This window comes from Camelus bactrianus, chromosome 2 (genome assembly GCF_048773025.1).
Source record: "Camelus bactrianus isolate YW-2024 breed Bactrian camel chromosome 2, ASM4877302v1, whole genome shotgun sequence".
NCBI lineage: Eukaryota > Metazoa > Chordata > Mammalia > Artiodactyla > Camelidae > Camelus > Camelus bactrianus.
This window is the reverse complement of record NC_133540.1, coordinates 108,415,914-108,431,285: the sequence shown is the minus strand read 5'-3', so window position 1 is coordinate 108,431,285 and position 15,372 is coordinate 108,415,914. Positions and strand designations below refer to the sequence as shown.

The following is a 15,372-nucleotide window of genomic DNA, read 5'->3' as shown; positions in this document are numbered from 1 at the left end:
TCCATGAGCCGTGTCTTATTTCCTGACAGGTCATGGACTGACGGCGGTCAAGGAAAAAGCAGGGGCCACCTTGAGGATTCACAGTGCAAATTCTGGCTCTTCCGAAGGGGCCCAACCTGATACCGAAAATGAAGTCCCTCAAGGTGAGTGGTGCATTTATTTGGGGGTTTCTTGAACTTGAGCTGTATTACACTCTGTGTGCAAATTGAAGATTTCCAAGTTCAGATCAGCAAAATGAACTCTAAAAGGGTGTTTTTCTCTTTAGTAGCAGATGCGGCCGCAGAGCAGAGCCCCGCGGAAAGTCCACCCACTTCACCTTCATCGGGGTCCCGGGGCATGCTGTCGGCCATCACCAGTGCGGTTCAAAACACAGTGAGTCCTTAGCTGCTTCCTCTGTTTTCCCTGAGGTCTGCCAGTGCCTTCTTTTGATATTTCTATTTACCAGTGACCTAGATACATCTGATCATAACTTTGGATTATGGCTTTGTTATGCTTTCTCACTTATGGAGTAGGCATAACCTTGGAACCAAAATGATAAGAACAAAATGAAATATATTTTATGTTTAAAAGGAAGGAGCTTCTTAGAAGGAACATTTTTCAGTCTGCTTTAATAGTGTCCTTTCCAACAGCTGCAAGGATAGCATCTATTTGAGGGGGAGTGAGGGCTCTTTCTTAGAGCTGGGACAGCTGTTTTTCTGAGATGCTCTGTGTCTCTTAACCTTCAATTTGAAAAATTATAGAGCAATTCAAGTAAATATTTATTTATTTATTTAGAATCAGAAACATCCTGAAATGTTTCTAAAATGTTTCCAGGTAACTAAGACCAACATTCTCCTCCATCCCTACCTCCCAATTCCCACTCCCCTCTTTCCTTGAATAACCCTAATACCCACCTCCCCTTCCCAGGCCCTGCCTCTTAAAGAAGCTGAAGTTGCTTGTTCTTGGCAACGAAACACTGATGGAGAATAAGGGAGAGGCACCCCAACTGAGATGAGGCAGCTAGCTAGTCTTTGGGATGAGGAACAAAAGGTTTATTTTCTGCTGTGTACAACCAAATAACTAGTTTCTCAAGAAATATGGCTCATGTCCAATTTATTTATTTATCCATTTTTTAAAAATGGTGATTGGCCCTCATTATATACCAGGAGCTATGCTGGATGCCGGGCACAGGCTGATAAGCAAGCGGGCACAACATCCCGGAAGACGGAGGGGACTCAACAGTTGTCAGATGCACTGCCATGTGGGAAGGAGAGGGGGCTGTGCTCACACATATGAGGGTGCCTTACCCAGACTCCGGGGTCAGGGCATGCCAGAAGTGGGAGGTGACTCTTCCTCTCCTTGCTGCTTGAGGACCCCTAGACTAAGTAGGGAGAATGGAGATCAGCGAATATGTTTTAGGGGTCAGATAGCAGTACAAGTCCAGGGTGCCCATGGGGGCTGTAGGGTCAGGTATGGGACGGAGCTCTTTTGTTATCCCTGGTCTAAGGAAGGAAATCGTAGTCCCCCTCTGCTACAAGGCAGGGCCCTCTGAGTTTGTCCTCAGCATCCTCATCTTCCTTTCTGTGTGCCCTCCAGCCTTCCAGTACTCAGTTTTCCCAAGCTCCAGACACCCGCCACCAAGTCTGCCCTTACTCAAAGTCCCTGCGTCCTTCCTTCTCCCATTTTACTCTCTCCTGAAATAACCACTCATAGGATGTTAGGAGAAAAAGTGTGAAATGCTGATATCTGCTAGTCCTCCCAACATACGTACATTTTAAAATCTGTTTGGTAGTATGATTACTGATTGTCTCCCAAATTTGGAAACAACGTCTAAATGTCCAAGATGGAGATGACTAACAAAGCATATTACGTGAATGCACCACTTAGTGAATGCATCCAAATAAATGCACCACTCAGTGAAATCAAATGTTGCTACTGAAGTGATAATTATGAAAAATGGAAAATGCATATAGATAATAATGTAATCATAAAATATAGCATATTCAAACTCATGTAAGATGAGAAAAAACACAGACATATGCATATTGTAATTGTAGTTGTGTAGTTGGGTTATACGCACAGAAGCTGTTGCAAAGAAATGCAGGCAGTTCTGTTTATATGAACAGCTAATGTGAATAAATCTTAGCTGTTTTGATCTTTTTTTATAAAGAAGAACAGTGGCTGGCAAAGGGATTTGCAAGGAGATAACTATATAATAAAAGTTTCTAAAGCCAAAAGTATATGGAAGCCAACCTGTCTTATTTCATGAATATACTAATTACAGGCGGTTATTGCTATTTTCTGGAAGTGTACAAGAGCCATCGACACAGCCCGAGGGGCCTGCGCTCCAGGGCTCTAGATTAAAGGATTCCCCAGAATGGCAAGAGTATTTGACATTTTAATGGACTGCTCCAAATAATTCTGTTACTTGGGTTTAAAATTTTTTCAAACAAAAACAGCAATTGGGTCACCTATTAATTTTTTGTCTTAGAAACATATCTATTCATATACACAGAGCCAATAAAATTAATCCCCTAATGTGCCCTGGTTTTCTTAAGCATCCTTTTAAAATAACATTATATGTCCTTCAAATTATATGACATATACCCTTCCAAGGGAAAAAAATAGGATTAAATGAATGATAAATCTCCTGATGGGAAAAATTGAGACTTTTTATTGATTTCAATATTTGAAGATAGCGCCATGTAGGAGGTGCTGACTGCTGTGAAACAGCAAAACATAAAAATCTAATCTCACGCAATGATTCCATCATCAGGGTAAAAGCGTCTTAACGGGTGGTCTCGATGCTTTGGAGTTCATCGGCAAGAAAACCATGAATGTCCTTGCAGAAAGTGACCCAGGTTTTAAGCGGACTAAGACACTCATGGAGAGAACTGTTTCCTTGTCTCAGGTGGGATTATATACTTTGTGATTTTTTTTCTTTTGGTCAATAAAGTAAATACATTTTTATTTATCTTTTTTATTAGATATTTTAAGGCACATGATGCAAATTTAAATGGCACAAAATAGCTGAGAGTGAAAATTGAGTTTCTAATACACCCTTTTCCCCAGCCATTCCTCATGGGAGACAACCACTGTTAACAACTTCTTATGGATTCTATCAGAGACATTGTATAGACAAATTATATAGATACAGATATAGATATGGATATATAGATAGATGTAGCAAACATATATATGCACATATATACATATAGATACATATGCACATATATACATACAACCTTTTTCAACCAAATGGTAGCATACTAAGCATATTCCTTTGTACCTTGCTTTATTAAGTTATACTTAATCATTTCTTGAAGATTATTCCATTTATGCCATTTGTCTTAGTCCATTCCGGCTGCTGTAACAGAATACCATAGACCGATGGCTCATAAACAACAAACATTTATTTCTCAAAGTTCTGGAGTCTGGGAAGTCCAAGATCAAAGCCCCAGCAGATTCGGTGTCTGGCTTTCTGATTTATAGAGGGCAGTTTTCATGCAGTTTCTTCACATGGTGGAAGAAGGTGATAAAGCTCTCTTAGTCCTCTTTTAGAAGGGCACACTAATCCCATTTATGAGGGCTCCACCCTCATGACCTGGTCATCTCCCAGAGGCCCCACCTCCTAATACCATCACACTGGGGATTAGAGTTCAACATATGAATTTTGGGGAAACACAAACATTCAGCCTATAGCACCACCATATTCCAGCTCTCCCACTTTCTAGCTCCATGACCTTGAGTAGGTGACTTAACCCTTCTCTGCCTGAGATTACTCACCTGTACACTGGGGTAACAGCAATAACTACTGATAGCTCCGTTGCAAGGATTAACTGAGTTAGAATAGAACCTGACTCTTAGTAAGCCCCCACGAATGTTAGTTATTGTTGTTGTTATTGTTATGTGTCAGTATGATAGTTAGAAATTGTATCTCATTGGAATTTTAATTTATGTTTCTCTTACTCTGGCGCAGGGTTGGGCTTCTCTTCTCACACTTCCAGCTCTGAAGTTTTCTTCTGTGAGAAATATGATATGAACAAGTTATTTTATATTTTGATCACTTGTAGTAGCCAAGAAAGTTTTAAATAATATTTCTCATTTTTCCAAATATAAAACTCTAACATTGAACTTGCCCTTTCAGCTGGTATATGCCCAGCCCAGACACCACAGTGCAAGCACAAGTTCAAGCACCCCCCTCCCCCTACCCCCTTAAAAGTCTGATACACCGGGTCTCTCTGTGTCTTACCAAAATCAGGAGCAGCAGACGCAGGATTTTGTGAATTTCACAGGCAGGACAAACATATCTTCTATGGCTCAGTGCTGGGAAGCCATGAAGGAGTTGTGTCTGACAACAGGTTAGTGGTATCCCCTGAAAAGTTTGGTTTTTAGGTTATTTCTCCTTGGCTCTTCCAGAATAACCCACATATAACCCCTCTGATATCATAGCCCAGGTAGGAACTTGGCAGGATCAGCTAGACCACTACCCACTATGGATCCTTAAAGAAGAAAATAGATTTTGTGTTAAGCAGGCAATTAACACCAGATGTTGTAAAAATACGAAGTGAAACAAAACCAAAAATAATAATAATAACCCAAGTATCAACATGGCTTAGAAGGAGAAAGGTTTATCTTTCATTCCTGTGGTGTGAGTGTTCCTGTTCAGGTGGCTCCTCTGGGCAGCTCTCTTCTGAGCCTGCATCTTGTGGCTCCACCATCTTAAAATCCTTTACTTGCAGCCTCATAGAAAGGGGAGGGACATGTGTGGATAGCCATATGGGACAATTTAGGACTAGCCGTGGAAATAGCATACATCACTTTTACCCTCATTCCTTTGGCCAAAACTTATCACATATTCTACCTAATTCAACTCAGGAGGACTGAAAAATATCATTTAGCTATGTGTCTAGGAGGAAAAGGATATTCAGTAAGCACTCAGAAATATTTTTGCTGCAAGATTTTATATATATATATATATAGAGAGAGACATGCATAGATATATATATTATATATACACACTTATACATACATCTAAACATGTATGTGTACATACATAAATTTGTACATATATATAAATTTGCTTCTAGTCAAGAAGGAGATAATGTGATGGAAAATGTGACCAGTCCAGAAGCTGGCTAACTCTGTGGCATCTTTGACTTAAATTTACACACTTGTAAAGCGAAGACTTAGACCTGGTCCATTTTCTAGATTACCATAGTTTTTGTGGCACCTTCATAATTTTTATCACATCTGCATTCAATCTACCGCTAAAAAGCAAATAGCAGTGCTCATAGAAATGTGTCACCCAAGAATCCACACGGTAGATGTGAACACTTGCAATGTTTGTCATGACACATCTGAAACGTGTGCAGGGAGTGTGGTACAGAACATTCTGGGGCACATCTGAGTGTTGCACCTGTAATTCACATGGCCACCTTACACTGATTGCCACATTACCCACTTCAGTCTCCTTCCAAATGATAATTTATTGTTCATTTATTCATTCCACAACACAATCCACGAATGCGTTTTGAATGTCCACTACGTGCCAGGCACCATTCTAAGCACTTGAGATACACCCGTGGTTTTTATGGATAAATATCCCTGTCACTATGGAGATTTTGTCTAGTGAGGAGGGACAAACAAATAATAAACATTACCTCATATTTTAGAAGATGATGAGTGCTGTGGGAAAAAAAAAGAAAAAGAGAAGAGGGTAATCAGGAACACGGGAGTGAGGGGCAGGTTAAGTATTAAGTCAGATTGTGAGGGGGGACCTCATGGAGATGATGCCATGTGAGCAAACACTTGAAGGAGATGAGGGGCTTAGCTATGCAGAATCTGGATGAAGCATATTCCAGGCAGAAAGAGCAGTTTGTGCAAAGGCCCTGAGGCAGCAGTGTCTGATATGAACAAGAAAGAGCAAGGATGCTATGTGGTAGGAGAGGAGTGAGCCAGGATGAGAGTTGTTGAAGATGAGGCCAGAGTAGTAATGGGGAGCAGGTGATGGTAGATCATGAGGGCATTTTTAAGGACCTTGGCCTTTACTGTTAATGAAATGGGGAGACTTTTGCAGTATTTTGAAGTTAGGATCTGAGTTTAAAAGTATCACTCTAGTTACTGTGTTGAAAATAGACTGGGCTAGGGGAGGGTCAAGGGCAGGGAGACCAGTTAGAGTGTGTATCAGTCTAGATCCTCCCAGAAGCAGATGCCAAGATGATCTTAAACGTGTGAGGATTTTATTAGGGGAAATGACAATGTGAGAGAAAATTGTAGGGGTTGGGAGTGTCCAGGAAGACTGGGAGAGCCATCGTGGGAGACACTATGATGCAAGTCCCCAGTGAAGGGGAGAGGGAGGAGACCAGGTGGAAGAGGAAGTGTCCTGTACTGTCTAAGAAAGGTTTGGCAAAGCCATGGGAGGGTCTTTCAGTTGAAGTCTGCTGACAGAGGAGTTCCCATCTCCCAGGAACAGGTCTGCCCTACAGACCCTGCTGCACCAGTGCTTGGCAGGGAGAGGTTGTGGGAGGCATGGCCTCGGTCAGAATGAGGGATGTATTTCAAAGCGCAGCATCTGGGGCCCTTGCTCATTTATGCTCCACTCTCACAGCCTCCTCTGGAGGTACAAGCAGTTATCTAAGGAAGGGATCGCGGTGGCTCAGAGCAGTGTGAAGCCAGGAAGGTAGTGATGAGTGGCTGACTCTGGGTATGGTTTGAAGGTCAATCCAGAGTTCCTGGTGGATCGAACCTGGGGTATGAGATAAAAGGAGGAGGCATAATTACTCCAGTGTTTTTGCTTGAGCAGCTAGAAGGATGAAGCTGCCACCAACTGAGACAGGAGATCAGTTATGTTTTTCCTAATCCACACTAAGTAACTGTAAACATCAGAAATGTTCATCCACACCTGCCCGAAGTTTCTTACGTATTCTATCTCGCTGTTTGAATAACATGGGGGCAGGGTGGTTCTCAGGTCCCACCAATATCTAAGTTTCCAGAGCTGCCCTTCTGTCCTGAAGTCTTCCATGCCAGGATCACTTCCTGCTGTTTAAACCCACCTCCTCTTCTTCTCCAGAGGGAACGTGGAGGCAGCATCCTGAAAGCCACTTAGTTCTTCTTTAAGCCACTTTAATTTCACTCTCCGTTTCTTGAGTGAATTCAGATCATTCCGGAGTGACATTTTCCCTTTACCTTCTATTTCATCTCTTTCCCCCTCTGATCTGAAGTGCAGATTTAAAGATGCAAGTTGGTGTAGAGAAAGGAAGCAATTTCAGTGTCACTTTCTAACTTTTATTTCCTCACCACCAAGCCAGTGAGATCAGCAGGGATAATAGGGTCTTACTGTAAGTGTTAAAAATTCCTGGGAGTGATTTGATGGGGTTGTTTTGAAAACTTTAAAATTCAGATCTTGTACTTACTTAGCCTTGAAAACAGACAGGAGGGAGAATTCCTTCTGCAGCCCAGGGGGTTTTGGGTTAACACCACAAGAACCCAAAAAGAGAATGAGGCTGATCGTTTTATTGACACATAATAAAAAACAAAATCTATTCTTTCATGATCTTCCCCTTGTGACCTTGTGGTGGCCAGTGCATTTATGGTGCTCTTTACAGATATTAAAGACCCCTGTAAACTGAATACTGCAGTAACCTTGATGAGGGATCAAGTAAAAGATGCTTAGAATCAAAGAAAGCAAATGCAGGAAATTAGGAGGGGTTGGTGGACATGTGTTCATTTTATTGTCTTCTTATTTAATCAACAGAAAAATAACTGGAGAAAAATGATCAACCTGGAGAGGAACTCAGTTCACAGTGATACTTCTCAAAACCAGTCTATCTAAGAATTGAGGAGCTAACATTCTTACTTATATTCCGTATATGTTGAGGAATACACTATGAGTTAATATTTTACTAACTTTTTTCACCAAAGGTGTTGAATAACCACACACAAAATTTTAAAAATAACTCAGAGAAGATCAGACCTGCTTGTTTCTGCTTTGGAGTCTGCCTTGGTGCACAGATTGCCATGATTCCTGCCACAATAGATTAAACTTCCCCAATGTACATAAATGTGCTCATTATAGAAAATTTGGACATTAAAAAAATACACTTCATCACACACATGGAAAACACTTTAGTGGAAACCACTGTTCAGCTTTTGCTTTGCTTCTTTCTGATCCTATTCCTAGGTGTAGAATTGTTGCTTTGTTGTGTTGTGTATGTATGAACAGGATAAGTTCGAAGTGGAATATTACGTAAAAAATTGAGTAAAAATCAATCAAAAAATCTTTTTTAAGAAATTCCAAAGTGACTAAAGCCTACTTTTCGCAAGTACCACGTCAGTGCTCACCGCCCTGTGTCTCAGGCAGGAAGTGGGGCTTGTGAGCCTACGTCTAGTATGCAACATTGTGTGTTGTGCAGATGCTACGGGAAGCCAAGGAGAAAGAGAAGCAGAGACTGGCTCAGCAGCTCACGGCCGAGAGGACCGCACACTACGGGATGCTGTTTGATGAGTATCAAGGTCTGTCACACCTGGAAGCCCTGGAGATTCTGTCCAATGAAAGCGAGAGCAAGGTAGGTCTGTCCTGGTCATTTGAAGTAGCAGGTTCACAAATGTGTTTCCTTAAACATGAAAGAAAATCTGTTATGAAAATGTCTCTTTTTTAGAGCCTCGTAACTGTGCTGAGGTCACAAGTACTGTCCAGCCTGATGACCCGTTCAGGTTCTATATTATTTCCTCCCTGTCCTGTGCTGAGCTGTTCCCCCTCACCAGCCCCCAGAGGGCCAGCATGGACGGAGTCATCACTACCCCCACCTCATGGTGCAGAGGGCTGCTCAAAACTGCTGTCAGGTGCCTGGCCTGGGCCTCCCTTTGGTGATACCTGGGTCAGAGGTGCCCCCGCACCCGGGCCACACCTTCATTCCTACCTAGTGGAAAAAAAGCAGCTGGTGTTTCTCCCAGAGGGCAGAGTTTTAATATATTTACTTTCATGGGCGATATAGTTATTTATTCACTCATTTGTTAGAATGCCTGGGCCACAGAGGGCAGGATTCCTTTACTGGGGGTTAAAGTTCTACTTAGGATCTCTCGTGAACGGAACCCCGGGAAATTACCTAACAGTCCTGCTCATTCCCACTGTCCTATCGGGACCCCCAAGAAAACAAAACAAGAGTAGAAGTCAGCAGGATTGGTGATTTTTTTTTAATTGAAGTATAATTGATTTACAATGTTGTGTTAGTTTCAGGTATACAGCAAAGTGATTCAGGTGTGTGTGTGTGTGTGTGTGTGTATACATATTCTTTTTCAGGTTCTTTTCCATTACAGGTGATTACAGACTATTGAATACAGTTCCTTGTGCTATACCATAGGACCTTGTAGTTTATCTATTTTATACATAGTAGTATGTGGTGATTTCTTTTTTTTAAAGGATCTATGTGATGTGAGTGTGTTTTTGTGTGTCCCAGATGTGCGTGTGTCCCCAAATGTGTGTGTTTTTATTTAGCAAACACTTATATGTGTTTATATAACCACTAATTTATATAATCACTAATCTAAGCACTTCAAAACTATTAATTCATTTAATTGCATATACAGCTCTTTTGTGTGAATGTCAAGCTGACTGTACTCTGGAATGTTTTTCCAGTGGAGGCCACAAGGCAGTACCTCTGGGCCCTCTGTGAGGGGCCACGGGGATCCCAGTGATGCTGGGGAAAGGCAGGTCCTCGCTCACGAAGCTGATCTTGGAAGTGAGCCTTACAGGGGAGCAGTGATTTTTGACTCTTTCTAGGCTTTGTCTTCTTATGTTTGGACTTTGAGGAAGTTGAGACATTTTTGAAGCCCAACTAGTGAGAGAAAGATGACCTTTGCCACCAAGAACCAACAGGATAGACACCCCCCCCCTACCAAGATTATAGAGTTACAAGTTACTACCTGTGTTTATTTCCTCTTTTGTTATCCATAAGGCATCACTGACAGTCTCGTGGTTAAACTGTTAACGGATAACTTTTTTAAAGCAAAATCATACAAATATCAAATGAACACAAATCAAAGGATTTATTTCACTCTTTAATTAAATGAAAGAATCAGATATGTTATAACCAGTTCAAAGGAAAAGCCAAAGAAGCACAAATTCATATGGAATAAAGCAATTTTGAAATGAATGTACAGATGGGCACAAGTCTGGCTTTTCTATGGGAGGGGAGGTTGTCCCTCCACTGGGCAAAATTCATTCACGTGTCTAAAGACAAGAATTATTTTGCACTGCTCTCAGCTACCTACACTTTACAGTTATAAAATTATTCCCGTGGAATCAGAGCCTGGCAGTCTAGGAAGGTGAGCTCTAGAAAAAGCAGTTTTCCACTGAAGCACCAATTTTTCCCTACAAAAGCAGGATTTGTGGTGGGGGAGGTCATACATTATGTGATCCAGTCCACTCAGTAGCTGTATGATTTTGGACTTATCTTACCTCAATATCCTTATCGATGAAATGGGAATGATAGTAATCTACTTCATAAAATTATATTAAAAGAATTAAATGAGATAATCCATGTGAAGCTAGTGTCAGCAGGCCTGGTACAAATAAACTGGTCAATAAATGTTAGCTGCCATTTTATGCATATATATATATATGCATATATAATGTTGGTGACATTTTATTTTTATATGCATTCCTATGTTTTATAAATATGTGTGTGTGTATTATTATTATATAAAACATTATGGAGGACATGGCTCCTCAAAGCGTTCATGGTAGCGGAGAGACGTTCCACTCTGGCCGGTTCTATCAGATGTGAAACAGCCCCAGGCCCCTAGAAAGAGCCCAGCGGTCTGCTGTTGCCAGGAAGGAGGTTTGGTCCCTGGAGGGGCGCGTTTCCCTCTGTCTGCATACTCCTCCCACAAGCTCTGCTTTTGTTCTCCAGCCTGGAGAGGTTTGTAGTTTTCATAGTAAGAAATGCAGAATTTTTCCTTGGCTTAGTAATGATAAAGTTACTGGGTGCTATGATAAATAGTCCCAAAAATATATGGATCAAAAACAGCAGGAGTTACCCTCACTCCTGTAAGTCCAAGATGTGGGTGCCTGGTGGGCAGGCAGCTTTCCAGCATCGAGGAATCCAGAAGCCAGGCCCTGTTCACCTTGTTCATGGTGCGGCTCCACTAGGCCCATCCTAATGTTCACAGGCTTCTGGTAAGAATACCAATGGAGACCCATACAGGGGCTTGTCAGATTCAGCAAATGAAAATGCAGGATGACTACATTTTAACTTTAGATAAACAAGGACTACTGTTTAGTATTAATATGTCCTGTGCAGTATTTGAGACACACGCTTCTACTAAGAAAACATTTGATGTTTGTCTAGAATTCAAATTCAATTAGATGTCCTAGATTTTTAGCTGGCAACCCTACACATACCCAATATTTAAAACTTAAAGAAGTTTTGGAAACCAACCATTAAAGAAAATATATTCTGTTGTCTTTCCTTGACAAATACACCTTCACAATGGCCTGAAAAGCCAGGTTCCCATCTAGAATTCTCAGATTTCCACACCACCCTCCTGCCTGCTCTCTTCCCTTTGTCTCCAGCTGTTTCTCACCTCAAGGAGCCTCGTCAGCACGCGTGAGGATAAACCTTGACCGGGAAGTGATACACATCTCCTCTGCTAACCTTCGAGGAAGGAATTATCATTCCTTCTCAGGGAAAAGATTTATAAGGCAGGCTTTCTACCCTTGTGTCCCTGACAACACTTAAGCATGGTGTGAAGCATGTAGTCAGCATTCTGCAAATATTTATTGAGGAGTGCATGGTTATTTATTATTTATTATTGGCTTGAAGTCAAGATTCAGTGCACATCATCTTGGCATAATGGAATGAACTTGGAGGAAGCAAAAGAGATGCCTTCATAGAAAGATGCTGACCAAGAGGACTAAGGGGAACCCTTCCTGGGGGATGCCAAAAGCATAAAACCCCAGTGCATTCACTCCCAGAGGATGGTCACCCTCAAAAGACGTGGAGAAACCAGGAGGTCCCACCTGTGTGTATACATTTTCACTAAGTGTTGTAGTTGAATACATTTCTTCAATTACCTTTTTTTCTTTGCTCTTAGAAAACTGCTGCTTAGAAAATATATCTGTACTGTAGGAATGTGATGTGAGCGTATCTAGGATCATGAGCTCTATGCATGCGTGTATGAGCTGAAATGAAGACTCTGGAAAGGTCAGGGCAGAAAGGCGTGGTGGCGGCCACCATGCAGGGTGTATTTGCTTCCACCTTCTGGACTCCGTGCCTGTGGGTTTTGTGTTGATGGCTTCCCACCACGCTTCCTCTCAGAGCCTTGGCGATCGTTGCATTATATCCTGATGACGAGCATTAGCAGCTTTCAGGAAAGTGGCATCCTGGCATCGAGGACACCCTCTCTAACTCTCTCACTTATCCTGATGTGCGAATCCACTACTGTGATGAATAATAAAACATCATCCAAAGAATATGGCAGCTTCTCTGTGGGCTGTTCTTCTAGAGCAAGTGTTTGGCCTGCAGAGTGAAAAAATTAAAACCTTGCTACTTTAGAGTCAGACTTCACTTTTCATACGGTTCTCCATGCACTGTGACCATTTTGGACTTTCAAATCAGTCTTCAGATTCACAGAGGATGACTGGCCATCTGTACAAATAATGTTTAAGTATTTATGAAGGATAGTTTCAAAAGAGGGGTTCTGAAGACACTGAGCAGGGAGGACCAGTTCAAGCATCATCCTCTGTGCAGTGTCCCCATGCACCCTCTCACCTCCCCAAGAGGCCCTGCAGCCCCCTTGCTGGCGCGCCCACCGTCACTGCACTCACACCTGGTGTGGCTGTTACCAGTTCACAAGGGCCTCCCTCCTTGAGACTGCAAGATCGTTGAGAAGAAAAGTGTGTCTCATACATTTTTGTAACCCCAGTACAATAACACATTCAGCACGTGTATTTGTATGTATATCTGTAATATGCATATAACATTTATTTATTTATAACTTGTTTGCATACATGTTTGTTTACATTATATATATAAGGTATTGACCATCACTATAAGCATCACTACAAGTACTCTTAAGTACCTCATTTCATTTAACCTTCAAAACAATCTTGCTAAGGTAGATGCTGTTAGTTCTCATGTTATAGCTACGGGAACTGAGGCATAGAAAGCTTAAATAAATTACCCAAGGTCACATAACTAGTAAGTGAAGAGCTGATATTTGAATCCAGGGTTAACTCTGAAGTGTGTCTTTAGTCGCTGTGGTAGAAGAGCGACCACGACCATTTATTTAGTATCTGTTGTGTGTACATGCAATGTTCTTCCCATTTGTTCTTGCATTTACCCCACAAAGGATCACAATGAAGTGTGGATCTCACTTTAAAATAGAAAACCTCCTTTGGGTATATACACAGAAGTGGAATTGCTGGATTGTATGGTAGACCTATTTCTAATTTTTGGAGGAAACCAAAAAAGAGGATTTCAAAGCAATATGTGCACTCCCACGTTCATTGCAGCATTACTCACAGTAGCCAAGGTATGGAAACACCTAAATGTACATAAACAAATGAATGGATTTAAAATATGTGCTATACACATTGGAATATTATTCAGCCATGAAAAACGAGGACATCCTGCCATTTCTGATAACATGGATGGACTTTGAGCACATTATGCTAAGTGAGATAAAGTCAGGCAGAAAAAGACAAATACTATATTGTATCACATATATGTGGAATCTGAAAAAGTCAAACTCATAAAAAACAGTAAAGTGGCAGTTACCAGGGGATGGAGTGGAGAATAAGATTGATGTTGTTTAGGGGTACAAACTTGCAAAAGTAGTAAATAAACCATAGAGATCTAGTGTGCGGTATAAGGAATGTGGATAGCAGTACTGTACTGCAATCATCAAACTTGCTAAGAGACTAAAACAATTATCCCAACCACTAAAAAAAGAAGGATAATTATGTATGTAATCTGACAGAGGTCCTAAATACTGCTACAACAGCAATCAGGTTACAATATACACTTGTGTCAAATTAACTAGATGTACACCTTAAATTTACACAATGTTATATGTCAAATATATTTAATCAAAAACAGGAGAAAACTGAGACCCAAGGAGCTTATGTAACTTACTTAAAGTTGCACAGTTTGTAAGCAGTAAATCCAACATTCAACCCAGCATTACCTCCCACACCAGGACTCACCTGGGAGACCTGGGCACAGCTGTACACAAACATCATTAATGAGAAGAAAAGATGACAGTTATGCTGACCTATTTCTTTTTTTCAGGTTCAGTCATTTTTAGCATCACTTGACGGAGAGAAGCTGGAACTCTTAAAAAATGACCTAATTTCCATTAAAGACATCTTTGCAGCCAAAGAATTAGAGAATGAAGAGACTCAAGAAGACCAAGGTAAATAACCAGTTAAATAGCAAGACAGACTGTTGGTGAAAACCCTTATGCAACTGCTGTTAATAAGCACAGCCCTTGGAACAGGGCAGAGTTATTTAATTCAGGCGCTCCTCCTTCTCACTTCCAAACACTCTGTGCACCTGCTCTTGTTACGGGGGCTGGTCACGTTGACCTCTAATCCTCTCTTCTGCTGGGTGGGGACTCCAGAGTCAGGCGTCTTTATTTTTCTGGACGGCGCAGTCCCTGGCACATCACAGGCACACAGAAAATGCATCTGGTCAAATGAACCAAGGTCACAGTGCACTAAACAGGGCCCAGTGACTACAGCTTATGCTCCAGTGTCTAATTTTTTTTTATCAGCATGTGAAAGTTGTTGAATGTGGTTGATTTGTTGGTGGGCAGGTCTTTCAGTGGATTTCTTTTCATATTTTTCTTCTTTTTTTAATTGTAGTATAGTTAATTTATAATGTGCTAGTTTCTGGTGTACAGCATATATATATATGTATAGATATATAGATACATATCCTTATTAATATTCTTTTTCAGAATTACAGGCTATTGAATATAGTTCCCTGTGCTACACAGTAGGTCCTTGTTGTTTATCTATTTTATATATAGTAGTTTGTATCTGCTAATCCCAAATTCCTAATTTATCCCCCTACCCTTCATATTTTTCTTCTTCCTTTTGATTTACATGTGTAGGAATCAGGGTGTATTTGTCGGTGACCTACGCTTCACGCAAAGAGTACAGTTCTGACAAAGGTCATTTTTTAAGAGTTCTAGCTTCTCTCCATCAAAGGCACGAAGGCACGCAGTACACCAGTGTGCCATGTGTGGGGTTGTCAATCACTGAGTAAGCCAGGTACCCGCTCCCAGTAACCTTCCAGCCAGACAATGACATGACCCAAGGAGACTAGAACCTATTTTGTGAGAATCAAGGCTCCCTTAAGGGGGAAAAGATGTTCTCAGAGTTGG

At 41.3% G+C, this 15,372-nt stretch overlaps 2 protein-coding genes and 1 long non-coding RNA gene across 4 annotated transcripts in view; 1 reads left to right on the top strand and 2 right to left on the bottom strand.

Annotated features, from left to right (window-relative positions):
* Window positions 1-15,372, top strand: part of FAM114A1 (family with sequence similarity 114 member A1) — a 63,995-nt gene that overhangs the window by 31,834 nt on the left and 16,789 nt on the right. Inside the window, exons 4-8 of one of the 2 annotated variants that reach the window (XM_074349270.1) lie at window positions 30-143; window positions 269-372; window positions 2,756-2,890; window positions 8,394-8,546; window positions 14,274-14,397. In XM_074349270.1, the coding sequence (XP_074205371.1) occupies window positions 30-143; window positions 269-372; window positions 2,756-2,890; window positions 8,394-8,546; window positions 14,274-14,397 (630 nt within the window). Of the gene's footprint in view, window positions 1-29; window positions 144-265; window positions 373-2,755; window positions 2,891-8,393; window positions 8,547-14,273; window positions 14,398-15,372 lie in introns of both variants that reach the window. The other variant, XM_074349259.1, reaches the window with a different exon arrangement.
* On the bottom strand, window positions 2,903-5,239 carry LOC141574341 (uncharacterized). Its single transcript, XR_012501249.1, has 3 exons — window positions 4,232-5,239; window positions 3,949-4,001; window positions 2,903-3,492 (listed from the first exon to the last, which is right to left on the bottom strand). It is a non-coding gene; the product is annotated as an uncharacterized LOC141574341 (long non-coding RNA).
* TMEM156 (transmembrane protein 156) overlaps window positions 12,229-15,372 on the bottom strand; it is a 74,764-nt gene continuing 71,620 nt past the window's right edge. The window contains exon 7 of the mRNA XM_074349278.1: window positions 12,229-12,500. Within this exon, the coding sequence (XP_074205379.1) occupies window positions 12,443-12,500 (58 nt within the window). The 3' untranslated portion in view covers window positions 12,229-12,442. The remainder of the gene's footprint in view (window positions 12,501-15,372) is intronic.